General features: G+C 47.8%; 1 protein-coding gene across 1 annotated transcript in view; it reads right to left on the reverse strand.

Moving 5' to 3' along the window:
- Positions 1-421: 421 nt before the first annotated feature.
- LOC122842766 (spectrin beta chain, non-erythrocytic 1-like) overlaps positions 422-26,948 on the reverse strand; it is a 76,661-nt gene continuing 50,134 nt past the window's right edge. The window contains exons 10-32 of the mRNA XM_044136910.1: positions 26,197-26,314; positions 25,972-26,130; positions 24,843-25,145; positions 23,216-23,369; positions 20,283-20,430; positions 19,596-19,920; positions 18,604-18,828; positions 17,706-17,795; positions 16,940-17,218; positions 16,456-16,586; positions 16,184-16,388; positions 15,124-15,498; positions 14,867-14,953; positions 11,307-11,464; positions 11,097-11,235; positions 10,196-10,280; positions 9,928-10,124; positions 9,766-9,854; positions 8,755-8,809; positions 4,861-5,057; positions 4,262-4,435; positions 3,254-3,296; positions 422-2,637 (exon numbers count right to left, since the gene is read on the reverse strand). Coding sequence (XP_043992845.1) covers positions 2,431-2,637; positions 3,254-3,296; positions 4,262-4,435; positions 4,861-5,057; positions 8,755-8,809; positions 9,766-9,854; positions 9,928-10,124; positions 10,196-10,280; positions 11,097-11,235; positions 11,307-11,464; positions 14,867-14,953; positions 15,124-15,498; positions 16,184-16,388; positions 16,456-16,586; positions 16,940-17,218; positions 17,706-17,795; positions 18,604-18,828; positions 19,596-19,920; positions 20,283-20,430; positions 23,216-23,369; positions 24,843-25,145; positions 25,972-26,130; positions 26,197-26,314 — 3,943 coding nt within the window. The 3' untranslated portion in view covers positions 422-2,430. The remainder of the gene's footprint in view (positions 2,638-3,253; positions 3,297-4,261; positions 4,436-4,860; positions 5,058-8,754; positions 8,810-9,765; positions 9,855-9,927; positions 10,125-10,195; positions 10,281-11,096; positions 11,236-11,306; positions 11,465-14,866; positions 14,954-15,123; positions 15,499-16,183; positions 16,389-16,455; positions 16,587-16,939; positions 17,219-17,705; positions 17,796-18,603; positions 18,829-19,595; positions 19,921-20,282; positions 20,431-23,215; positions 23,370-24,842; positions 25,146-25,971; positions 26,131-26,196; positions 26,315-26,948) is intronic.

Below are 26,948 nucleotides of genomic sequence, written 5' to 3' on the forward strand. Positions count from 1 at the left end.
TGATGTGATCCGAGTCAAAATTGACTAAAAACCATCTGAAGTTTCAGAGAATTAAAATATTTCTTCCTGCTTTGACACAATAATTAATAAATTCTCACATTGTCAGATTAAATTAAATCAGGAAGTTTTCATTTGAGTGAAACTAAATAAAGTCTAAAAGTGTTTTCTATTTTTATATGTTGGGTTGAAAAACAGAAAAGAACAACCTTTAATGAGCATTTCTATCAGGTTAAGCTTTGGACTTTGACTAGGCCATTCCAACACATTAATTCTTTTTTCTGTTGTTGATCAGCTGTTTGGTTTCCTCTGGATGTTCTGTGAGGTCAGGGCCGTCTGACCCGACAGGTCAAAGGTGTACTTACTTACTTACTTAGTTTCCTTCCTGTTCCTCTGAGTTTAAGACAGGAACCAAACGGAGTCGTTTTGTTTTAAAAGCTTTTAATGGCTTTTTGCACAGATGGAACAGATGGGGAGAAATCTACGGTGCAGATCCAACTAGCAGTGACCCCCAGTCCACATCACACCCACCTATGACCTATGACCCCCGCCCACCTACCCCAACGTGGCTTTGTGCAGAATGAAGAAATATCTGGTTACTATGGTTACAGTGACAGAGGAATGCACACTATTTATCAAACTTCCAGATTTTAGCACTGAATAATAAAAAATGAAGCAGCCCCTCCCCCAATAATGATTGACCTTTGACCTGTTCGGTCTCATTCCTGCTGCTTTACACCAACTCTATTCAGGCTCTACGGAACTCCATTAATGACAAAATGACTTAAACAAACGTCAAACATTTAGGCCCAAACATTCAAATCTAATAACTATTCTTCTTGATCACCAGTTTTTAGTTTTTAGAGGAAAAGCTGGTAATCTGCTGTTTTAGGCCTGAAGCCACCAGCCGCTGCCTGAAGCGCCCCCTGCAGGCCGGAGAACCACTTCTCTGTGAGATTCTTCCAAAGAGTCTTTTTCATAGAAAAAATATTCTCCCACCATCAACCAGAAATCAAAAATTGATAGTTTTCTAACAAACATGAACATTCTTCATTTGGAAACATGTTTTTAAAATAATTTATGATATGGTGGTTACTATGGAAATCTGAGGAAATAATTTTGATTGTTTTCAAATTAACTGTTTTCTTGTATAATGTGGATCATAAATCACATCCCAAACAAAAACGTGCTAAAACGAGCAGAATTGTGGGAAACTGAGTCAATGAATGTTTTTAATGTTGCATCTTTTTCCACATCTGATCAATTTGACATTTTAAATGAGTTTGAGTGACTTTTGTCATGAATGAAGCTCCGTACAGAAGCGTCCACATGAAGCTCCAACAGGTTTCACTTTAACGACGGAGAGCTGAAGCCAACGAGCGATAATCACTTCCAGACATAAAGAATCCACTGAACAGCTTAAAGTTACTTTATAGAACATCTTCAAACTCCAGACTAATAAACCTCAGACTGATTAACTCTGAGACACAAAACTAAACAAAGGTCAGAGGTTAATGTTTCAGAAATAAAGTAGAAAAGAAACCTGACTGATTGTTGGAAAACTGATTAAACATTCGGTTTCCTCCTTCATACAGAAATCACTGAAGCTTATCACGGTTGGTCATAATATTAGTACTAATAAGTGAAGAAATTAAACACAAGTTTATTTTAAACAGTTTGTTATACACAAGTTATACATACAGATGAAGCAGGGCCGGGTGGCGCTCACGCTGCTGCAGGAATTAGACGGCCCCGAGCAGCTGCTTAGCCCGGTTAGCCTCATTAGCCCGGTCAGCCCAGTTAGCCCGGGTTAGCCCGGTCAGCCCAGGCTGAGCAGCAGCAGGCGGATCCGGAGCGGACCCCGCCCTGCTCCAGGTTCCCCTCTACACAGGGATACACGGCATCTTGCAAAGACAAGGCCTCGCAGAAACGGCTGAGGATGGAGCCAGACCGGAGCGAGCGACAACGTCCAGGAGAACCGGGAGCGTAAACACGAGAAGCTGGACGACGAGAGACAGCGGGAAGGAAAACGGAGCGGGAGTTCCTCCAGGCGGTGATCGTATCCGTAGGACAGCAGCTGCCGGACACGCTGACGGTGGTTCTGTCCCTCCTAGCAAAGGTTCCCGCCGCGCCGCAGCTGAGCGGGAACTCTGAGCCACCGGACGGCTGAGAGGCACAGAGTGGAGAGTTTTGGCTCGGAGCTGGCATGCTGGACTCACGCTTTGAGAGGAAGAGGAGGAGGACGAGGAGGAAGGCTGTTTGGGATCAGGAAATGTTAGGAATCATCATCAGGATGGATTAAAGAGACAGATCTACATTCTGAGCTTCAGCTGCTAGGAGCAAACCGACTAGCGGCTGGATAAACGAGGACGTAGCGATGGACAACGAGGAGCGACCCCAAACAGCCGCGGGACGGGAGGAGAGGAGGAGCGTCTACTTCTTCTTGCTGAACAGACTGAAGCGTTTCTCCTTGTCTTTCTCCCGTTTTCCCGGGCTGGACTCGGCGGTGGAGGCCGCCACGGTGGCCGGCAGCGTCTGGGCGCGCGGGGCGGGGGCCGGCGTGCTGTGGCTGCTGGGGGTCACCTCCACCCTGGAGCCCGCCGCCGCCACGATGGCCGAGATCCAGGAGTTCATCTCCTCCTGGAGGAGAGGAGGGAAGGCACTCAAAAACAGGAATTTATTTAACCCTGACCTGTTTAACAATCCAACAATCACTGAACAGCTCAGGTTTCCAGGGAGTTTGTTCCAGATCTGAGAAACTAAACACTCTGGTTCAGTTCTGGAACCATGGAGTTAGTCTGGACCCGGTGGGAACATGGTTTATACGTGATAGATAGAGCCTGGTTAGCCCAGTTGGACCAGTTCAAGAAAAAGCAGAGACCAGTGGATTATCCATTTCCTGGAGTCGGTCAGGACTCTGGCTGCAGAACGCTGGCACATTTAGCCGCTGTGGGGTTTATGTCTCATTTAGACAGAAAACTCTTCATGCATTTAAGGTGGTGAAGCTGATCTAGCAGGAAAATTAATGTTCATGTGCTAACAGGGGGGGCTGAGGACGGAGCCCTGAGGAACTGACTGACTCAAAATCACCAAAACTGAAAGTATTCCCAGTTTTCCAGAACCAGGCGGTCCGACTCAGTACTCCTGTCTGTCAGAGGAAAAACATTTTCCTCCAGATGGAACAACAAGTTAAATATGAGCGTCTTTATCTGATGTGAAGGAACTGAAACCAGAGGAGTTTCAGTTTGTTACTTACGTCGTCTTTGGCTTGGAAGAGATACTCGTTCCCATCAGTGAGCCTGCGGAGCGTCAGACACGATGGTCAGGATTCACACAGAAACAGAACAACTACAGAAACTTTCAGCTGCAGCAGAAATATCTGAGTTATCTCAAATGAGAAGTTTAAATGTCATCACCAGTCCAGCCAAAGTTTTTCTGAACATGCAGATTGTTTACCAGATGACACGACTTCAGCGTTTTGTAATCCTGTATTTTCTCATGCTGATGCATTAATGTGAGTTTATTGTAAATAAACTGCAAAAAGTCAGAAACATTGGCTTTAAGTGATGCTTACTCCCACCAACAGGTGGCAGTGTTTCCTCTGCTGCTTCAGCCCGACTTCATGACAAACTATCACGTATTAAGTTCTTAAAGAATAATAATGTTTCTGTCGGATCTGGTTTTTATTTTCCATCTTTTCTCTTCTTTATATAGACCCTGAAATAAAATTTAAAAAATCACTAAATTCTTTGAAAACTTTTCTAAAAATATCCCAAGAAGTGTCATGAAGTCCTGGAGGAACTGATTGGACACATGAAGAGACTTTCATCACAGCTCCAGCCAGCAGTTTTATTTGGTTTGTCCATCTGAATTAAAAGCATTTTATTCTGATGTCAGATTTTAAAGCTGAAGGTTTCCAGGCTTCATTCCTGCTGTCTGGCTGATTTACTGGTTTCATCCTGAGCTCGTCTCCATCTTTAATAACTTCTGTATGAAACATAAAACTGTAAACATGTTTGTTTTACAGACGGATGAAATGAAACATGGAGTGTGAACATTTCCTCCCTGCCCTGTTATTGGTCCTGTTCTGTTTAAAGCCCAGATCTGAGAAGGTTCTGGTACAAACAGGTTCAGAATCAGATTTTATTCAAGGCTTTTAAAGGGAATAATAAATTCATTTACAGCTGAATATCTCCCTCTGATATGATAATGATAATCATCGCTGGTCTCATCAATGTGACTCTAAGGAGTTTCTGAAACTCACTTGAGCTTGAAGACGTGTTTCTTCTTCTTGTAGTCGAGCGCCACCTCACACAGCGCCTCCTTCAGGCTGACGGGGATCTCGCTGTGGTAGGGGACGCCCTGCGCCGCGCTCTTCTGGTCCTTATAGAAACCCATTTCCTGCTGGTTGATCACACAGAACACGTTGTGCCAGGACCTGAGGAGACAGAACCAGAACCAGGATCAGAACCAGAACCTTTCCTGTTGATGGTTCTGCTGAGGATATTCAGGTTTATCTGCCCACTCAGAGCAGCTTGTTTAACATGTTGAAAGTTTATTAAACATGATGTGAATGCTGGATGTGTTTATAGATTATTAAACAGTTTTATTATAAATCTGTCCTCAGAGTAAAATAATCTGTAAGTTTCCATCTGCCTGTTTTAATCCAGGTTTCCTCCAGAGAACCAGCTGAGTTCTGGTCAGTCGTCCTGCAGCTTCTCGTGTTTTTGGTTCAATAATGTTTAAAGTTGACAGAATAAAAGCATGACTCAGTAATTATGTCTTATTGAAAGACATTATTACCTAAACGCAATCATAAAGTCTTAAAAAGGTAAACATTAAAAACAATTAAAATGTGTGTACCTGTTGGAGGCCTTCTTGTTGTGACCCTCCCACTCGTGTTTGCGGTGCAGGAAGGCCTCCAGCAGAGAGGTGGCGCCGTCCTGCTGGCTCTTAGCCGGCAGCGTCGCCGCCTGGCTGGGCTTGGCCTTACGGGCGGCGCCCGGCGACCCCGCGGGGCTGGGCTCCGACACCCCGTTCACCGCCTCGTCCACGTTCTCCTGCAACCAGAGGGGCGGAGTCAGCGCGGCGGAGAGGTCACAGAGGTCACAGGGGTCACAGAGGTCACAGCAGCTGCAGATCACTCAGAAGAGCTTCAACATGCAGAGCAGGAAACAATCACAGGCTGGGAAGACGCTAAAGATGCTAATGCTAACAGAGACGCTATGCTAGCAGATCAACCAGCAGCCAGAAATCCCATCAAGTCCTCAGGAAGAGCTGATATTAAATATTAAATAAGGAAAATAAACCTGAACGAGGATCAAAAAACGTCAGAAAAATATAAAACTTTAGTTTAAAACCTGACTGAAATTCAAACTGATTAATTAAACCAATTCTGATCAATATTCGTCAGCACATTACTCACAGAAAGAAACTTATGGAGAAATGAAACATTTTAAAAGAATAAATCAAATCCTGAATGATGACAGAGATTCATCAGACTGGAAACCCTTAAAGAGAGAAATTCAAACTAATTCTCCAAACATTTCATTTAAACTAAACTGTTCATAACGGACTAATGGGAACACAGCTCTGGGTTTTACTCATTTCCACCACCAGGAGGCGCTAAAACCAACCAAACACTCCAGATCTAAAACAAAAATGACCAAATAATAAAACTTTATTCCTCTGCTGGTTCTGTTCCCATTAAACCAACAACTGATCAAACGTATTGAAATCAATCTGAATATTGGAAAAAGTTTCCACAGCTGTTCTCTAAAGTCGCCGACTAGTTTCCCCAAGACGCCTCCTGATTGGCTGATGCCAACTTCCATCACTTCCTACATCAGAACCAACAGACCAGCTTCCTGCTGCCCTCTGACCCGGAACCGGATCAGTCCCGTCATTCCCAGCCTCAATCTGGACTTCATCATCATCATCATCATCATCATCATCATCATCATGGCGTCCGGATCAAAGCAGATCAAAGCAGCGGTTCATCATGCACTGATCTCTGGTTCATGCTGGATCACTGCAACACATCCCACAGCATGATGGCGCCACCACCAGGTCACTCAGCGTTAGAGAAGCGGCGGCGCGGCAGAGGAAGGTCACATCAAACCATCTCAAACAATCAACCAGTAAATTGCTTGGAAGTGAAACTGGGAGCTGTGGTGAGGACTGATTGGTTTGTTTCCACTCCACTCCAAACGAAGGTCATTACCCTGTCACAGACGGAGAGTTAGGGTCCAGTCAAAGGCCGGAGGATCCTGGGAGCTGAGGGAGGCGGTCTGGAGTGGTCCTGGGAGGTTTTACTGGGAGAACTGGTTTCCTGACCCTGAGCTCCATCAACCAGCAGGAACCAGGTCCAGAAAACTTTTAACTTCTTTAATGTGATTCAAACTGATGGAAACTTTTTACTGAACTGCATCACAGACTGAGGAAGTCTGACTGAACTGAAGACCTTTCAAAATAAAATCGACGGGTTTAAAAGTTTGATGGAAATATAAAAATATTAATTCTGTTGAGTTTTACAGTGAATATCAGGTGAGATGATCAGATCTGATCTATAATCTGATGTTTTAATCTGGAACCAAAAACCAGTAAAATAAAATAAAATGACTAAATAAATTAATTTAATGCTGATTTTTATCTTTTTCATAAAACAGGAAAACAGAATTAATCTCTGGATCAACATTAAACATAAACATATTTTAACATTAAAGAATCTGTTGGCTTCAAACTGAAACTGTTTAGAAATGATCCAGAACCAGAACCAGAACCGGGCCCTGAACCTGAACCTGCAGCTGAAACACTAAGCATCGTTGACCTCTGACCTCCAGGAGGAGGAAGCGTCCACTGATGGAGCAACAATCAACCAGAGACAGAAACATGGATGAGACACGAGGAGAGACAAACCAGGACGGGTCAGAGAGGATACTGGTTCTGACTGGGTTTATTGGGAATGTTAGTCTGGAGACGGACGGACAGCGAGACAAAGCAAAGGACAAAACGACACCATGTAAATAAAAACAAGAGAAAATACATAAAGACCAGCAGCCATCCACTCACTGGGGGGCAGGATGGGGGGAAATGAAAGACGAGTGAAACGGTTTGAAATGATCGAGATGTTGGTGGACGTGAAGAAATGAGTAAAAGTTTAAAGTTTTCATCTGTTTTAGTCATAAATGGTGTAAATGTGATGAATTCAGATTTTCTCTCACTAATAAATGAATAAATGTGAGAGAAACCGTCGAGCAGCAGAGATGAATCATCTGGGTTCAGTTTAACCCGAAGAGCTAACGTCTCGTTAAAACCTCATCAGAGGATCCGGTTCTGCTGAACCGACCCATAATTCAGATTATTATTATGTAACAACCTTAATTACCGACTTCATTTGAAAACAAACTGTTGTTATTGCAGACAAACAGCTGGATGGGTACAGTTCCCATTTTTAGCTCCGTAGGATCAAAACGGTGAGAAATAAACAGATTAAAGTAAAACCCAGAGAGAAAAGCTTTAATTCGTCGTTTCAGGAAGATTAACGGGATTACGGAAATGTTTTCTGAACTTAATGAACTGAAACTAAAACGATCCGAATCAAAGATACGTTTGGATTCAGTTCAGAGGAAACTTTGTCCATGTTAGAGAGGATGATGAAGACGAAGAGACACGATGGATGGAGACGCTGATGAACCGCTAACAGCTAACCTTTCAAAATAAAAGCACAAAGATAATAAATAATCATTTTAAAAGTTATTGATTATGTTTTGTATTTACTTCTAAACATATTTATCTTTATTTTGATGATTTATCAGGTAAATAATTGAACTAAATCCTGTTAATATATTTTATTGAAGACGACAAGAAAAAGAAATCAGATTTTCTGATAATTAGTTGATTTTCTACATTTAGTTTTGCAAGATTTAAATATGAGGATGAATCTGAGCTGAGCCCTGCGAGGCGTTCAGGTGTTCATGTTCTGCGAGGCGTTCAGGTGTTCATGTTCCACAGCGTGAGTTTGTAAATGATGACGTAAAGGAGCAGAGCCATTAGCAGCTGAGGGGAGAGGATGGCGGGCGGGTCGAGCTGAGGGAGACAGGAGGAAGAGGAGGACAGCGATGAAGACGTGTGTGTGTGTGTGTGTGTGTGTGTGTGTGGGGGGGGGGTTGTGGTCCCAAACCAGACGCTCACAGTCGCACTCACACCACACTGACATCACTTCCTGTTCACATGGCAGCACCTTTAACATTTGTCAGAATAAAACAGGAATGTTGTTTCCAGGAAGTATACAGAACCCAAAACGTTTACATACTTGGAGAAGCAACAAGGAGACAAATCAGCTAAAAACATGAGCTAAAGCTAAAATCACAGTCTGGGGATGGAAATGTATTTTGAAGGAATGATTTGCTCTGCAGTAAAATTCATCCATCGTTTCCTAAATAAAGTGAATATTGTCGTCTGGATGTTTTATATTCTGATCTGTTAAAGTTTCTCTGATCTCTGACAGGAAGTAGCAGGTGATGCACTTCCTGCTGGGCTGACTGCAGATGATCCATTAGAAATGAAATCCACAGAGGAATGCTGAGTGTTTCTGCAGACTGCGGGGTGTGTGTGTGTGTGTGTGTGTGTGTGTGTGTGTGATCATGTCTGAGGCGGTCTCCGTGCTGCAGCAGCTGCGGCTGCAGCAGCTGCGATGGCCCTGCGGCTCTGCAGGGAGCTGCTGTATGTCTGGTAGGCAGGAGAGCGGTAACTAACCCGGGGCGACTCCTGGTCGGACGGCAGCCCGTTCTGAGACACCGGCTCGCCCTCCCTGCAGGAACACACACACACACACACACACACACACACACACACACACACACACAGAGACATTAACACTGGAACGGTTCCTGCTTCAGAGTCTAAACTAAACTAAACCTTCAGGTTGGTGATAATTGACTGAAACAAACTGATTTTATTTCCCTCCAATTTAAACGTGTTGAAGTTTAAAACATTTAAAACATTCAGACCTCAGAACTGAACCTGATTTTATTTCTATCAGTTTACAAACTAAATAACTTGAAGACCTGAAACTTCTGCTGAAACAAATGAAGCAAAGCAGATCCTGTTTTATTCAGATCAGCATGAATCTTTTTACTTCAACCTGCTGAAAACAAACCATGAGATGAAACAAATATTATAAACGATCATAACACAAAGAAACAATAAATAACATTTATTTTCTGTCAACAAACCAACAATCATCTCCTTTTTTAAAGATACACAAAGCAAACAAATAAAGATTTTAGAAACGTAAATTAGCTTTTAAAGATCAAATTCAGAATAAAAATGTTTCTAATAAATTAACTATATTTGTTAATGTCATGGAAATATTTCACTAAGGTCACATCTGGTAGTCATGTTGTATGAAATGTTTATGAACTCTCATCAAAAGAACTATTTGGGTTTCATGTAGAAGGTTGGAAGTTGTTTTTCTGCAGCTGCATCAGAACCAGACTGTCTCTCCTCTTGTTTTAATTCTTTATCTCTGGTATAAAACTGGCAGCTTTTCATCCAGACCTGCTTCATCACTGATTGTCCTACAGTCTCTCTGTATTCTGTTCAATATATGAATAAACCTGATTGACTGATTGGAAATAGATTTAAATAAAACATTAAAACTTCACAATTTTATTCTAATTTAGCAGTTTGATGTGAAATAACGATCAAACCATTTAGGGAAGTAAATCTCCCAGTCCTCCCAGTTCTCCCAGTCCTCCTCCTCACCTGCTCTGGGCTGCAGCCTCAGCAGCCTCGGCCGGCTGCCTCTTCCTCTCCTCTTCCTCTTGCCTTCTTCTCACTTCCAGTAACTCCATCTGGACAGAGAAGCAGACAGAGCGTCCAGTTCTGGTTCTGGTTCTGGTCCGGTTCCGGTCCGGCGGCCCTCACCGTGGTCAGCCTCTCCAGCGCGGCGAAGCGTTCCTCCCAGGTGGCGGCGGACTTCTCGAAGGCCTCGTGGCGTTTGATGAGCTTCTCCACCTCGTCCACGCTCTGGCCCATCTCCCGGCTGGACAGGTACGGCTCCTGGCCCAGGAGCCACGCCTCCGCCACGCCCGCGTCCCGCGAGAACTGGTGCACCTCCAGCACTGGGGACAGAACCGGGGGTCAGAACCGGGCCGGGCCGGGCGGGACCGGCGGAACGGGTCGGATGTCTCACCCAGCCTCAGCCACTCCCAGCGGTCCTCCCACTTATCGATCATCTCTTTCCTCTTATCCGTCAGCTGGAGCAACTTCTCCTTAATCTGAGCAGGAAGCAGAAAACACAGTGAGCAACTGGGACCACTGGGGAAACTGGGACCACTGGGGAAACTGGGACCACTGGGAATCCATCCACACAGGTTTAATCTGACTTAGAGCATTGAGCTTTAGAGGTCAAAGGTCATCCACACAGACCAACAAACTGCCGAGTCAGATCAACAGTTACTGGAGTGTTACTGGCTGCAGACTGGTTGTACTGGTTGGAGGTGAAACCAGTAAACATCAGAGTGGAGTCCAGATGGACGCTGCAGCTCCCTCTGTGGCCACTAGAGGGAGACTTTAGACTTTAGACAGAAATGTTCTGATCCAGGACGGTTCCAAGAACCCAGAACAGAACCGGGCCTGACCCAAACTGAAAACCAGCAGAAACCCTGAGATCCAGTAAGACCAGAGCAACTGGATCTACTGGTTCAGAGCCAGAACTGATCAAACACTGATCAGGTTCTGTTTGATGTTTAATTTATGACTTTGTATTTTATAATGTAAAGAACTTTGAACCGCCTTGTTTAAGTGATTTTAATCGTTTTACATTAAAATCACATTTAATCTGAAATAATTTTGACTAAAGGAACATAAATCTAATTAAACATTAATTGCTGTTTTACTGTAACTTGCTGTAAAGGTTTTTGTCCACTGGGACACAAATAAAGATCTGAACCTGAAATCTGATCTAAACTTTAGTTTTAGAGCTCAGAACCATTTTCACATTTAATAGACGGATGTTCATCTCCAGGATCAGAAGCTGCTTCCTGTCCCTGTCAGACAGCAGGTGGCGCCGTCCAGCAGGTGGCGCTGCCTACCTCCTCTGCAGCGTAGTGCTTCCTGGCCAGCAGCGCCTTGCCCAGCTCGATGCAGGACGTGAAGCTGTCGTTTCGGGCGTCGATCTCCGCCTTGATGCCCTGATGGTTGTTCATCAGCAGCTCCACCGACGACACGTCCCTGCGGGCGCAGAGCCAGAGGTCAGAGGTCGGCCGCCCTGGCCGCGTGCCTCCGGGCGGAGCGGCTCCTACCTGGGCTTCTCCTGGGCCTCGATGAGCCGGATGACGTCGTCCATCCACAGCATCAGGTCCCGCACCATACTGAAGAACCGGAACTTATCGGCCGTGTCCAGCAGCTTGGAGCGCCGGGCCTCCGCCGCCTCCAGGAGGTTCTTCCAGGCCTCCAGCACCTGCAGGGACAGACGGAGACATGAGGACCGGCTGGACGGCAAGGAGAGAGGAGGTGGGGGACATGAGGGACACGGCGGACATGTCTGCGGACAGAGGGAGGGAACCAGCTGCAGCTTCAACTCAACCAGCGCCGTCGTGCAGCAGAAGCTCTGAGCAGAAAACGAGCAGCTAGCTAACGTTAGCCTACAGGAAGTGATGTCACTGGATCCACCTGAATTAAAGCTGATTCTGTCCCGTCAGCATCACTGAGACTAAAGTCCAGCTGTGACCTCCGGATCAGGATCCAACCAGAACCAGAACCAGAACCAGAACCAGAACGGCTCTTAAAGCTGCAGTACTTTATAAAAATATTTTTTTTACATATTTGTTGTAAGTTTGTTATGAGACAATCTGTAAATATTAATCTCCTTCCTTTTCCCAGCGCCGGCTAGAAACAACCAATCAGAGCCAGGGGGCGGGTCTTAGTGCTGTCAATCACCCTACATTTCCCCCTTGTTCTCTGCTACACTGCAGTCGTCACGAATGCTAATGCTAGTTAGCATAGCTACTGATGAAGGTGGATAAACGTTTTTGTGTTTAAGCTGTTTCTCTGCCATTAACATCTTTAACAGGACGTACACGTGGATGATTGACAGCACTAAGCCCCGCCTCCTGATTGGTTGTTTGTTTTCAGCGAGGAGATCGATCTTTCCACAGATTATCGGTCTCATAAACTGTTATGTGAAGTTTCAAAACATATTTTTAATAAAGTCGCATCGTTTAGCTTCAATGTTTCTGACCGGGTGATGAAGGTGTGATGAAGAGGAGGCTGTAACCATGGAGCCTGCTCCCCAGCTTCACTGTCTGCTCACCCTGTTACTGCAGGAGCGTTTGTTTTCAGCTTCTCAGCAGCCCAGCCGGGTGGAGAAGACAGAGACAAACGATCCCAGATTGAGACGAGCGCTCAGCCAGAGCGACTAAAATGTTTCTGAGTTCATTTTAGTCCACAGAGGAAGAGGAGGAGAGGAAGAGCAGCCAAGTGATGCAAAGCTGGAGGGGGCGGAGTCTCACCTCTCCCTTTCTCTTCTGGGCTCACAGGGCGAAACGCAGGGAGACACACAGGGACGGTCAAAACACAGCAGCAACACGCTAACATGCTAACATGCTAACACGTTGGCCTGAATAACCAGAACCAGCAGAGTCCAGACGGGTCGGGTCCAGGAAACACCAGCCTGACATAAACATGGAGGTGAAACTACGGCTCCCCTGGTGGGACAAAACAACTCAGAATAATCCGACGGCTGCAGCATAATCTGACATTCACAACATTTACTCAGCAGGAAAATAATCCCATATTCACAAATAAAAACAATTTAAAACAAAAGGAACCTTTAGATACCAAATAATTACTGCAGGACTCCATGTTCCCTGGGGAAGGAAAATGATGCGACACCAAGGCCTTTTCTGGAAGCCATGTTGAAGTCTGGAAGTTTAACTGGGACAGTTTTACAGCAAAAGGGTTTCCATGGCAACCATTCACTGCTATCAACATGCTGACTAGTTTACTTTAACTAGACCACTGATGAGCCTGAATCATTCTGTCTGGGTCAGAACCAAAGCATGAGGTTCTGCAAGCTCCAACATGCTGATGATGAACCAGGAGATCTGGAACATTATGTAGAGGACTCTGGACCAGAACCAGAACCAGAACCAGGACCAGGACCAGGACTCTGGACCAGAACAACTCAGAATAATCCAGGCTGCAGCATAATCTGGACCAGAACATTTACTCAGCAGGAACCAGGACCAGGACCAGGACCAGAACCAGGACTCTGGACCAGTACCAGAACCAGGACTCTGGACCAGAACCAGGACCAGGACCAGGACTCTGGACCAGAACCAGGACCAGGCCTTTTCTGGAAGCCATGTTGACCAGGACTTTAACTGGGACCAGAACCAGGACCAGGACCAGGACTCTGGACCAGAACCAGAACCAGGACCAGGACTCTGGACCAGAACCAGGACCAGGACTCTGGACCAGAACCAGAACCAGGACCAGGACTCTGGACCAGAACCAGAACCAGGACCAGGACTCTGGACCAGAACCAGGACCAGGACCAGGACTCTGAACCAGAACCAGAACCAGGACTCTGGACCAGAACCAGAACCAGGACCAGGACTCTGGACCAGAACCAGAACCAGGACCAGGACTCTGGACCAGAACCAGAACCAGAACCAGAACCAGGACCAGGACTCTGGACCAGAACCAGAACCAGAACCAGGACTCTGGACCAGAACCAGAACCAGGACCAGAACCAGAACCAGAACCAGGACCAGGACTCTGGACCAGAACCTGGACCAGGACCAGAACCAGGACTCTGGACCAGAACCTGGACCAGGACCAGGACTCTGGACCAGAACCTGGACCAGGACTCTGGACCAGAACCAGAACCAGGACCAGGACTCTGGACCAGAACCAGAACCTGGACCAGGACTCTGGACCAGAACCAGAACCAGGACCAGGACTCTGGACTCTGGACTCAGTGCAGATAAAGTCTGGTCCTAGTTGAGGCTGATGCAGTAAAAATGTGTAAATTATTTCTGTCATCAGACGATTTAATGGATTTAATATTCACCATTTTACCAGTTTTGTGTTCAGTGTGAGGACCAGATATTTTGGGGATGTTTACAGCATTTTGACCTTTCCCTGTGTGATGTCACAGTGTGTGAGGAGGAACATTTAAAGGGCCGGTATCATATAAAAATCAACATTTTCTATCTTTACATCCTGTTTTAAAGTTTTTCCCTCTTCAGAGTCAAACCTGCAGTGTTGCTTTGATTCTTTCACGTTTGAGGAGTCCTTTAGTCTCCATGGCAACCATTCAGCTACAAAACGCCTGGATGGACCTAGCCCCGCCTCCAAGGCACAGCTCCTCCCTCTCTGCTCCTTCAGACTAGCCAGCAGCAATTAGCAACAGCTGCTGAGCTCATTATAGGAGCTGCTGCTCAGAGCAACACGGGTAAAAACATTAAAGGGTTAACAGAGGAGCCATGTTGGGATGACTTCCTGGAGGCGGAGCTTCAGAAAGAGCAGGAGCTTCTTAAAGAGACAGAGACCCAATTTCAATCAGATTCAAAGTTACATTTATTTTAAGTTATATTTAATATTATAACAACCGAAAGTAACAGTCACCTCTGTGCCTGGAAAACACATGACACCGGCCCTTTAAGCCCTGGCTCTGGTATAGTTAAAGTAATCTGTGCTGCTGAGGCTTTTTCAGGTCTGTGGAGGAGCAGAGGGCTGATGTGATGTGAGAGCAGCAGCCGTGCAGCATGCGTTGCGCTGAGAGCAGCAGCGGCGCTGTCTCTTTAAGACACCTGAGACTCTCTGGTGTGATGAGGAGCAAAGTGCTGCGTCTCACCTCTCCTTCTCTCTTCTGGATGTCGTCGGCTTTGTCTCCGGCGTACGCCGACTGCAGACGGACGGCGTCTTCCTGCAGCTGCCGGACCTGCAGGACAAACCGGTCTGAGCTCAACAAACTGCTTCATGTTTCTACTTTACTAACAGATTGGGTGAGGGCCCTGAGGGCGCCGGGTCCCCCGGGCGCCGGGTCCCCCGGGCGCCGGGTCCCCTGGGCACCGGGTCCCCTGGGCGCCATGCTCCCTGGCTCCAGCGTACCTGCGTGCCCAGCGCCTGGATGTCGTGCTCGAAGGTGGTGTGCATCCTCTGCAGCGTCTCCACGGTGTTCTGGTCGCGGCCCAGCTCCTCCGGCAGCTTCTTGTGTTTGTCCAGGATGCGGTGCAGGATCTCCTTGGCGTCGTGGTAGAACTTGTGCAGCTCGTAGGAGGCGGCCAGGATCTGCGTGCGCGTGTCGATGAGCTCCAGCAGGTCGGCCCAGGCCTCGTTCAGCCCGTCCTTCCACTCGGCGATGGTGGCCGCGTCGCCGTGGCCCGTGTTGATCAGCTCGTCCGCCAGCTTGTTGACGCCGTCGACGCGTTCCTGACCGATGTTCCCCGTGTCGCGGGCGAACTCTCGGAAACGCTCCTGCAGCATCTGATCGGACCAGGAGAGGTCAGAGGTCAACAGGATGAAGCAGTAGATCCGATTAATATTCATGTTTTCATTGTTTTTACTGAGCGAACATTAAAATGTTTAGTTTAAAACGCTAAAGAAATGCTGTTAAATGTGTTTTGATTCCAACATTAAGCTAAAAAAGTTTCAGAGAAAATGATTTAAACATGTTGATAGTTTTGCTCCTGATTGTTGTCAAATATCAGAGACACTCAGACTGAAATCAACCCAAGAACCAATAAAAACTCCTGAAAAGAGTTTAACCACCAGAAAAACAAAACATTCAATAGTTTATAAAGCTCAAGAAATGTTAAAAAACTGAAAAATATCTTATTTCAGCTGAAATGGAGGGAAAATCTTTGGTTTGGTTTACAACGAGTTGAATGAATCATTTTCATTTGTACAAATGGAAATTAAACTTTTAACAGTTTTAATATTGAGCAGAATAAAACCTCAAACAGAAGCAGATTAGTTTCCTCATTTTAACTTTCACTGCAGTTCAGCTAAACAGAACAACAGTTTCTGTTTCTGTTTCAATGTTTCTGTTGATTCTGCTGAGAAATGAATCATTTTCAGAGGATCAAATTAAGTTTTAAAACATTTCGTTCATCAGAAGGAAACCTCCGCCTGGAGCAGTCTGGGTTCGTCAGCTGAGCTCTTCTCTCACCGTGACGTGCTCGTAGTCCTGGCCCAGCTCGTGCGACCCGGCCACCACCTCCCTCTCGGCGATCCACTGCTCCAGGTCGTCCACCTCCCGGTTCAGCTGGAACAGACGGAAACGCTCGTCCAGCTTCCCGCGCCGCTCCTCCGCCAGGTCCTTCAGCCCCGCGTACAGCTTGTCCACCTGCGACTGCCGCATGCCGATGCGCTCGCTGCGGCGGGACGACACGGGGTCAGGGTTCGCTCCCTGCAGGGGGCGGGGCTAACCAGCGGCCTCACCTGTCGGGGTGTCCTGCGGCCACCAGGCCCCGGCTGGTGCTGGACAGCTGATGGACGGCGTCGGCGTAATCCTCCACCGCCTGCTCCAGGATCTGATGCTTCTTCAGCATGGCCACCGAGCTCTGCTCATCCTGGACGGGGTCAGAGGTCAGATCAGAGGTCAGACAGCCGGCTGAACCCGGTCAGAGGTCAGACTGAGTCCTCTCTGCTGAACCGAGCCGCCAGAACTCAGCGACGGCCAGGAGGAACCGAAACCAGAACAAGGAAGTCAAAGGAAAAGACGAGAAATTTACCGACTGGGAAAATTTAAAAACAACAAAACAAGAAACAAAATCAGGAGAAAAGGAAAGAAAATAAAGAAAAAATGTTAAGAAGATTCAAGAAAAGGATGGAAAATAAAGAGGAATGAGAGGATCTGGAGTTTAAACTCTATCTCTACAGCTCTATAGATCTATATCAGGATGTGTTTTCTGGCTCCGCCCACCTTGGCCTTCTCCTCAGACATCATGTACAGCTCCTGTTCGCTCATCCAGGCCTCGGCCTCCGCAGCATCAAAGTAGTACTGCTGGGCCTCGTGGGCCTCGCTGAGGCGGGAATGCCGGTTCTCCGTCTCCTTCCGGATCCGCTCCCACAGCGCCTGCAGCTCGGTGAGCCTCAGCCGGATCGGCTCGGCCGTGGGGCTGCCGGCCCGCAGGACCTGCTGGCTGCGCTCAAAGATGTCGTCGTAACGAGGCTGGTGGCCCTGGATCTCCTTCTGCAGCGTCTGCAGGGGGGCAGGACACACACAGAGACACAGAGACACACACACACACACACACACACACACACAGAGACACACACAGAGACACAGAGACACACACACACACAGAGACACACACACACAGACACACACACACAGAGACACACACAGAGACACAGAGACACACACAGAGACACAGAGACACACACAGAGACACACACACACAGAGACACACACACACAGAGACACACACAGAGACACACACACACACAGAGACACACACACACAGAACACACACACACAGAGACACACACACACAGAGACACAGAGACAGAGACACACACAGAGACACAGAGACACACAGACAGACACACACACACAAGAGACACACACACACTCTGTGGGTCAGTTTGGGTTCAGCTCACTGCATCATGTTTGCTGTAGTTCCCGGTGTGTCAGCAGTCGGGTTTCATCTGTTCAGGTTGTGTCCTGGTCAGAGGTCAAAGGTTACCTGGTTCTTCTTGATGAGCAGCTGCACCGTCTGCAGGTTGTGTCCGTGGTCGGTGGACGTGGCCAGAGGCAGCCGCTCCTCCACCCACAGCTGCACACAGAGCAGGAGGTCAGAAACATCCCCAATCTGGTTTCCATAGAAACTGAGAACCAATCAGGTTCAGGTAAACAAAACAAAACGCAGTTATATTTAAATAAAAACAGATGAAATCATCTGCACTGAATCATTCACCTCATTTGATAGAATTATATTTTCTTAAAGACGAACTCTTTGATCCACCAGCAGAAATAAAACTTTTATTTATGTAACAAAATCTCAGATCCTCTCAAACTATAAATGTCTCTTTGTTTATAAATGTTCAGTATTAGTGGTAAAATACTGTCATGTATTTTAAACATGAGTTACAGAACAAACTGCTTCACATCATTTAATACCAGAGCTGATTATTATTTATAGATTGATAGATCAATAATACGACACGCTGAATGCAGAAGATATGACCAGCTGCATGTCAGACGATTTAATAACTTTAAATAGTTTTTATTCTGTTTGATGCTGCAGAACCTTTACTGTGAAATCAGCTGCAGAAATAAAATAAAAACAGAAAAGGTTCTGCTGCGTATGATCCGACTGTTTAATGAAACCAGAACCACCAGAACCATGAGAGCCATCCGGTCCAGAACCATCAGAACCATCCGGTCCAGAACCATCAGAACCATCCGGTCCAGACTGACAGGAGAGAACCAGTGGTTCTCTCTAAAGTGAACTTTACTGTAAACTCGGTTCTTCTATGAAAACAGAAGTAGTTTCAGTTTTTATGTTTGTTCCTGGTTTCATGTTGATAAAGTGAACTGGGAAATGAACAGAACCAGAACCAGAACAGGAACTGTGGACTCACGATCTCGTCCTCCACGTCCCTGTTGAACTGGTGGATCTCGCGGGACGCCATCAGGTTGTCGCGCCGCATCTTGAGCGGCGCCAGCAGCATCTGGAACTTGTTCTCCACGCTGATCCGCTTCCCGTCCGCCTCATCAGAACCTTTCCCCTCCTGGCTCAGCGCCTGCGACTGTTTCTGCAGCTCCTCCACCTCCTTCTGACGCACCTCCACCTGGCTCTCCAGCATCTGCAGGAGGAGCACAGGGAGGCAGGCGCTCCATCAGCTGCTCCCACCATCAGCCAGAGCAACCGGCTCCGATTTAGAGCCTTAAACTCTCCCTGCTCAGGAGAACCAGGAGAACCCGGAGAACCAGGAGAACCAGGAGAACCAGGAGAACCAGGAGAACCCGGAGAACCAGGAGAACCAGAATCGTCCTCCATCAGATCCTCCATCCAATCAGACGTTACGCAAAGAAGAGAGGAGGGTGAATGATGTAACGGCAGGTTTAAAGGAGCAGCAGAACTAACGATCTGATGGAAGTATTGATAAACGATCTGATGGATGTATTGATAAACGATCTGATGGATGTATTGATAAACGATCTGATGGATGTATTGATCTGATCAGCGTCTAAAATGCATAAGTTTTATGATCTACTGAGGAAATTGAAGATGAAGAAACGTGCTGAATATTAAAGACATATTGATGTAGATACTGAAAACATTCTAGATCTGTAATCAGCGACCATGTGCCAATCTATTCAGTCTAACTCTATGCTTTCTGAACGACATCATGGTTTATTAGAGCTGCAGCTCAATCTGTGTTATTAATCTGCATACTTAGATAAATTAACTTTTCAATGATATTATAATTTATTGATTGTGTCTGTAGAGTTAAAAGTTATTGATCATAACTGGTCTGATATCTGATCAAAGAACAGATGATGGAGGTCTGAAGAGTCTATCGTCAACATCAAAGAAACTGTACTGGTTTAACTGGTCTGACTGGTTTACCTGCTGCTTCTTCAGCATGATGTTGACGGAGGTCAGGTCTTTGCCGAAGTCGTCGGACTGCAGCTGGCTGTCCAGGCCGGTCAGCCACTTGTCCAGGTCGGCGCAGCTCTGGGTGAAAAGCTCAGCCTTGTTGGCGTCAAACAGACACTTGGCCTTGGTCTGGGTGGTCGACTCAAGGTCGTCCCACATGACCTTCAGGGACGTCAGCTTCTCCTTCACCATGGCCTCCGTCTCTGGCTTCTCTGCCATCAGCGCCTGGCCGTCCTGCAGCACAACCACCACACAGAGCTCAGCCCAGGGAGCAAGATGAGCTTTACGATTAAAGCTAATGCTAATCCCTTATGCTTAGCATAAGCTAAGATACCCTAGCTTATCTTAGCCGAGCTTTAAGATAAGCTAGCCTAAAGTTAAAATTGGATTAGCTGTAAGATAAGCTAGCCTAAAGATAGCATTATCTTAGCTATAAGATAAGCTAGCCTAAACTTAGCTTTAGTTGAGATTTAAGAAAAGCTAGTTCATAGTTAGCATTAGCTTGGGTTAGACAAGATGAGTATCTTAGAGTTCAGTTAGGGTTAGCGTAGGTAAGCTAATGAAAATCAAGCTAAGCTAGAAGCAGGTCTTTGCAGTGTAGCTTACTTAGAGGATGATGTTTATACTTAATACTTTTATTAAAACATGTTTTCTCACTGGAATAAAGGAAGCTTTAACTTCCAGAGGCGGCGGGATTCCTCCAGGCGGGCGCGCCGCTCCGCCGCCAGCTGGTTCAGCTCCTGATAGCAGAACTCCATGTGCGCCACGCGGTCCCGGATGACCTGCGGGTCGCAGGGTTTGTAGCCTGGGGGGAGGAAGAGGAGCGATGAGGAAGAGGAGCGGCGAGGAAGAGGAGCGGGGAGGAAGAGGAGCGGTGAGGAAGAGGAGCGGGGAGGAAGAGGAGCGGTGAGGAAGAGGAGCGGGGAGGAAGAGGAGCGGTGAGGAAGAGGAGCGATGAGGAAGAGGAGCGGGGAGGAAGAGGAGCGACGAGGAAGAGGAGCGGTGAGGAAGAGGAGCGATGAGGAAGAGGAGCGGGGAGGAAGAGGAGCGATGAGGAAGAGGAGCGGGGAGGAAGAGGAGCGGGGAGGAAGAGGAGCGTTGAGGAAGAGGAGCGATGAGGAAGAGGAGCGGGGAGGAAGAGGAGCGGGGAGGAAGAGGGGGAGGAAGAGGAGCGTGGAGGAAGAGGAGCGGGGAGGAAGAGGAGCGGGGAGGAAGAGGAGCGGTGAGGAAGAGGAGCGACGAGGAAGAGGAGCGGGGAGGAAGAGGAGCGATGAGGAAGAGGAGCGGGGAGGAAGAGGAGCGGGGAGGAAGAGGAGCGGTGAGGAAGAGGAGCGATGAGGAAGAGGAGCGGGGAGGAAGAGGAGCGATGAGGAAGAGGAGCGGGGAGGAAGAGGAGCGGGGAGGAAGAGGAGCGGGGAGGAAGAGGAGCGGGGAGGAAGAGGAGCGGTGAGGAAGAGGAGCGATGAGGAAGAGGAGCGATGAGGAAGAGGAGCGGGGAGGAAGAGGAGCGGGGAGGAAGAGGAGCGTTGAGGAAGAGGAGCGGGGAGGAAGAGGAGCGGTGAGGAAGAGGAGCGATGAGGAAGAGGAGCGGGGAGGAAGAGGAGCGACGAGGAAGAGGAGCGGTGAGGAAGAGGAGCGATGAGGAAGAGGGAGTGAGGAAGAGGAGCGATGAGGAAGAGGAGCGGGAGGAAGAGGAGCGATGAGGGAAGAGGGGGGGAGGAAGAGGAGCGGGAGGAAGAGGAGGCGGTGAGGAAGAGGAGGCGATGAGGAAGAGGAGCGATGAGGAAGAGGAGCGGGGAGGAAGAGGAGCGGACGAGAGGAAGAGGGCGGGGAGGAAGAGGGCGATGAGGAAGAGGAGGCGGGGAGGAAGAGGAGCGGTGAGGAAGAGGAGCGATGAGAGGAAGAGGAGGCGGGGAGGAAGAGGAGCGAGGGAGGAAGAGGAGCGGTGAGGAAGAGGCGATGAGGAAGAGGAGCGATGAGGAAGAGGAGCGATGAGGAAGAGGAGCGGGGAGGAAGAGGAGCGGGGAGGAAGAGGAGCGGGGAGGAAGAGGAGCGGGGAGGAAGAGGAGCGAGGAGGAAGAGGAGCGGGGAGGAAGAGGAGCGATGAGGAAGAGGAGCGGGGAGGAAGAGAGGAAGAGGAGGGAGGAAGAGGGAGGGAAGAGGGAGGGCGGGAGTAAGAGGAGCGCTGAGGAAGAGGAGCGTGGAGGAAGAGGAGCGACGAGGAAGAGGAACGGTGAGGAAGAGGAGCGGGGAGGAAGAGGAGCGATGAGGAAGAGGAGCGATGAGGAAGAGGAGCGATGAGGAAGAGGAGCGATGAGGAAGAGGAGCGATGAGGAAGAGGAGCGATGAGGAAGAGGAGCGGGGAGGAAGAGGAGCGATGAGGAAGAGGAGCGATGAGGAAGAGGAGCGGGGAGGAAGAGGAGCGGGGAGGAAGAGGAGCGGGGAGGAAGAGGAGCGATGAGGAAGAGGAGCGATGAGGAAGAGGAGCGATGAGGAAGAGGAGCGATGAGGAGGAAGAAGCGATGAGGAAGAGGAGCGAAGGGAGGAAGAGGAGCGGGGAGGAAGAGCGGCGAGGAAGAGGAAGAGGCGAGGAGGAAGGAGCGAGGGAGGAAGAGGAGCGATGAGGAGAAGAGGGAGGAAGAGGAGCGGGGAGGAAGAGGAGCGACGAAGAGGAAGGCGGGGAGGAGCAGTGAGGAAGAGGAGCGGGGAGGAAGAGGAGCGGGGAGGAAGAGGAGCGATGAGGAAGAGGAGCGATGAGGAAGAGGAGCGGGGAGGAAGAGGAGCGGGGAGGAAGAGGAGCGGGGAGGAAGAGGAGCGATGAGGAAGAGGAGCGGGGAGGAAGAGGAGCGGTGAGGAAGAGGAGCGATGAGGAAGAGGAGCGGGGAGGAAGAGGAGCGACGAGGAAGAGGAGCGGTGAGGAAGAGGAGCGACGAGGAAGAGGAGCGGGGAGGAAGAGGAGCGATGAGGAAGAGGAGCGGGGAGGAAGAGGAGCGGGGAGGAAGAGGAGCGGTGAGGAAGAGGAGCGATGAGGAAGAGGAGCGGGGAGGAAGAGGAGCGGGGAGGAAGAGGAGCGATGAGGAAGAGGAGCGATGAGGAAGAGGAGCGGGGAGGAAGAGGAGCGACGAGGAAGAGGAGCGGGGAGGAAGAGGAGCGATGAGGAAGAGGAGCGGGGAGGAAGAGGAGCGGGGAGGAAGAGGAGCGGGGAGGAAGAGGAGCGGGGAGGACGAGGAGCGGGGAGGAAGAGGAGCGTTGAGGAAGAGGAAGAGGCGGGGAGGGAGGAACGGAAGAGGAGCGGGAGGAAGAGGAGCGGGGAGGAAGAGGAGCGGGGGAGGAAGAGGAGCGGGGGGAGGAAGAGGAGCGATGAGGAAGAGGAAGCGGGAGGAAGAGGAGCGAGGGAGGAAGAGGGAGGCGATGAGGAAGAGGAACGGGAGGAAGGAGGGGAGAAGAGGAAGAGGAGCGATGAGGAAGAGGAGCGGGGAGGAAGAGGAGCGGGGAGGAAGAGGAGCGATGAGGAAGAGGAGCGACGAGGAAGAGGAGCGGGGAGGAAGAGGAGCGGTGAGGAAGAGGAGCGGCGCGGACAGACGGCGTACCGTCGGTGTCGCTGGCGAACTTCTGGGCGTTGCTGTTGACGTTGCGGACGCGGTCGGCCTGGATGGAGATGTCGGCCTCCACCAGAGCGTGTTTCTGCAGCAGATCCTCCACACCCAGCAGGTGCTTCCCGTAGTCCTGGGACAGCAGCAGCATCTGCCGGGGTCAGAGGTCAACCAGGGGAGAGGTTATTCAGGACGATCAGAAACAAAAACAAAAACGTTTTTCTGCTGAATCGTCTAAAACTGTATTTAAAAAGTGAAAATATTCTGGAAAGTTTCTGTTTCCGTCAGTTTGGAACCAGAGGTCTGATTCCCAACTGGACCTGCAGCGCCACCTGCTGACCAACAGCAGCACCTTCATCCTGCTGACCGGATGAAAACCTCAACAAGGAAAATATTCTCAAGGAATAATTATGAAAACATGACATCATCTAATGTTTTAAAGATTTACACAGATGATAAAAAAATCCTGCAGAACGTTTAATTTGTTATTTATATTATAAAACACAGAAATTATAGTTTAATCTTCCAAACTTTCTGTATTTTCATTCTGATCTGTATTAAGATCATTAATGTTGGTTCTATCAGAATTAATAAAAAATAACAATTTAAATTAATATTTAAACAGTTAAAATATTAATAAAAACTTGAATTAAACTGAAACATGAAAAATCAGAGTTTGTGAACATGCAGATAAAAAGTGTCCTGATTATAAAATGATGTTTAAGATTCTGAGTCCAGAGGACCTCAGGCAGGTTTACAGCGGACCAGATTTGGCCCACAGGCCTCGAGTTTGACACACCTGGTCCAGGTGATTCCTGAATGTCTGCAGGTAAGAAGGTTTCTCTCTTATTATTATTAATCACCTTTGCTGTGATTCACAGAGATGTAAATAATATCAATAATTAAATTATATTTTTCAGATAAAAACAGAAAAAGGAGCTTTATGATTCTGAACAAAGATCTGCAAACGTTTTGGTGATGCGTGGGTTTACTGAACAAGACTGAACGGTTGCCTTGGCAACAGGTTTTAGTGAAAGAAACAGATCAGAAGATGAACTTTACACCGAAATCAGGTTGGAATAAAATTTATTCTGTTTACAGGCAGGAAGAGGAAACTTATTCACTGTGATTTAAATAAAGTGATTTAACCTTTGACCTTTTACAGCTGAGCTCATTTTGTCCGTCTGCAGACTTTTAACTCCTTCAGCCGTAAAAACCACAACATGTTAATTTCTTTAGTTTGGTGTTAATCATAATTTATTCTAGAGTAAAATGGATCAATAATAATTTTAAATAAAAAGTATAAAAACTGAATTTGATTAAAAAAACCTTGAATATGTAAAAAAACAAATTATTTTGTATTTAATTATAAATGTATCTTTAAACGAGAAACAAACTGAATATTTTAGTCAAATAAAAGAGGAAATTATTAATAAAGATCCGTGAAGATAAAGTGAGGAAGAGAAGTGATGAGTTTTTATTCTTATTTTAATACAATAAAACCAGTAAAATATTCTTTCTGCTGGAGTTTCAGTCCAAACAGCAGCAGCAGGTCTATCAGCTTCATGGCGCCTCAAAGCTAAAAGTGAGACGTGAGCCTCGGCGGTGAGGATGATGACGTTACCTTCATCTCGTCCATCCAGTCCATGATGTAGAGCATTTCCTGGAAAACCCTCTGCAGGCCCAGGTTGAGCTCCAACCTGTGGCGCCGGGCCTTCAGCAGCTCCAGCAGGTATTCCCACAGCCGGATCACGTTGTCCTTCCTGGCCGTGATGCGCTTGATGTCATGGTAACTCTCCGCCTCCAGCTCCCTCGCCACGGCAACCACCGCCTGAACGCGCTCCTCGTACGCCGCGATGTCCGTCTCTATGGCTTCATGCTTCTTAGTGGCCGCCTCCACGGCCTGCAGGTCGAATCCAAAGTTATCCTGCAGAGGAAGATGACAGGAAGGAAGAGAGGAAGGAAGAGAGGAAGATGACAGGAAGAGAGGAAGACGACAGGAAGAGAGGAAGACGACAGGAAGGAAGAGAGGAAGAGAGGAAGATGACAGGAAGAGAGGAAGGAAGAGAGGAAGATGACAGGAAGAGAGGAAGGAAGAGAGGAAGACGACAGGAAGAGAGGAAGACGACAGGAAGGAAGAGAGGAAGAGAGGAAGATGACAGGAAGAGAGGAAGGAAGAGAGGAAGACGACAGGAAGAGAGGAAGATGACAGGAAGAGAGGAAGGAAGAGAGGAAGATGACAGGAAGAGAGGAAGGAAGAGAGGAAGACGACAGGAAGAGAGGAAGATGACAGGAAGAGAGGAAGGAAGAGAGGAAGATGACAGGAAGAGAGGAAGGAAGAGAGGAAGAGAGGAAGGAAGAGAGGAAGATGACAGGAAGAGAGGAAGGAAGAGAGGAAGACGACAGGAAGAGAGGAAGACGACAGGAAGGAAGAGAGGAAGAGAGGAAGATGACAGGAAGAGAGGAAGGAAGAGAGGAAGATGAAAGGAAGAGAGGAAGGAAGAGAGGAAGAGAGGAAGATGACAGGAAGAGGGGAAGATGACAGGAAGAGAGGAAGACGACAGGAAGAGAGGAAGATGACAGGAAGAGGAGACGAAGGAGGAAAGAAGAGAAAGAACAGAGGGAGGATGGAAATCAGAGGAAAAATAAAAAAATGAAGGAGAAAAATCTGGATTAACAAGTAAAACATCCTTATAACATTCTGGATTGTTATGAATAAGAGGTGAGTCCAGGTGAGTCCAGGTGAGTCGTACCTGTGAGACCAGCCTCTGGTTCTCGCTCAGCCACGTCTCCCTCATGGCGGCCTTGCGGTCGAAGCGGCGGGCCAGCTGCTCCAGCTTCTCCTGGCGGATCAGCTCCGTCCTCAGGGCCAGCTCCCGCTCATGCTCCGCCTTCTCCAGACGCTCCCAGGCCTGAAACAAACGCACCCCGGTCAGAGCGGGGACGCCGTTCGCCCCCTGATGTCACGCTACAGGTACCTTGTTGATGTCGGAGATGAGCTTTCCTTCACGCGGCGTGAAAACTTTCTGGTTGTTGGCTCTCATCTTACTCTGGATGGTGAAGAGCAGAACCTCCAGGTTCCCCTTCTCTGTGAACCTGAACACATTTCACGTTTTATTAAAGACCCACAGCTGCATCTCCTTCTCTGACTTATTAAAATGTAAAAACATGCCACACAACTAGAAAGGCCTATTACTATGGAAGAACTCGTTAAATGCATTAAAACCTCACCCAATGGGAAAACCCCGGGCCTGGATGGTTTTCCTAACGAGTTTTATAAAACATTTACATCATTTTTCCTGTAGCGGCCCTGTCACTTGACGCGGAAAAAGCGTTTGACAGGGTCAGCTGGAACTATCTTTACTATACACTTGGAAAATTTGGGTTTCAACACTCTTTTCTAGAAATAATAAAAATGATATACACAGACTCAAAAGCAACTGTAACGACAAATGGATCAAGATCAGATCAATTCTTAATTGAACGCGGGACTAAACAGGGAGACCCATTGTCACCCCTACTCTTTATTATTTAAACTCCAACCTTTAGCCCAAGCCATCAGACAAAACAAAATAATAAAAGGTATAACAATGGGTGAAATAGACAACAAAATGTTGATATTTGCAGATGATGTACTGCTTCTACTGTCGAATCCTGAGGAATCATTACCTCCTTTACTGGATTTAATTAACAATTTTTCTGATTTGTCTGGATACAAGATCAACTGGTC

Source organism: Gambusia affinis, linkage group LG13 (genome assembly GCF_019740435.1).
Source record: "Gambusia affinis linkage group LG13, SWU_Gaff_1.0, whole genome shotgun sequence".
NCBI classification, from domain to species: Eukaryota; Metazoa; Chordata; class Actinopteri; order Cyprinodontiformes; family Poeciliidae; genus Gambusia; species Gambusia affinis.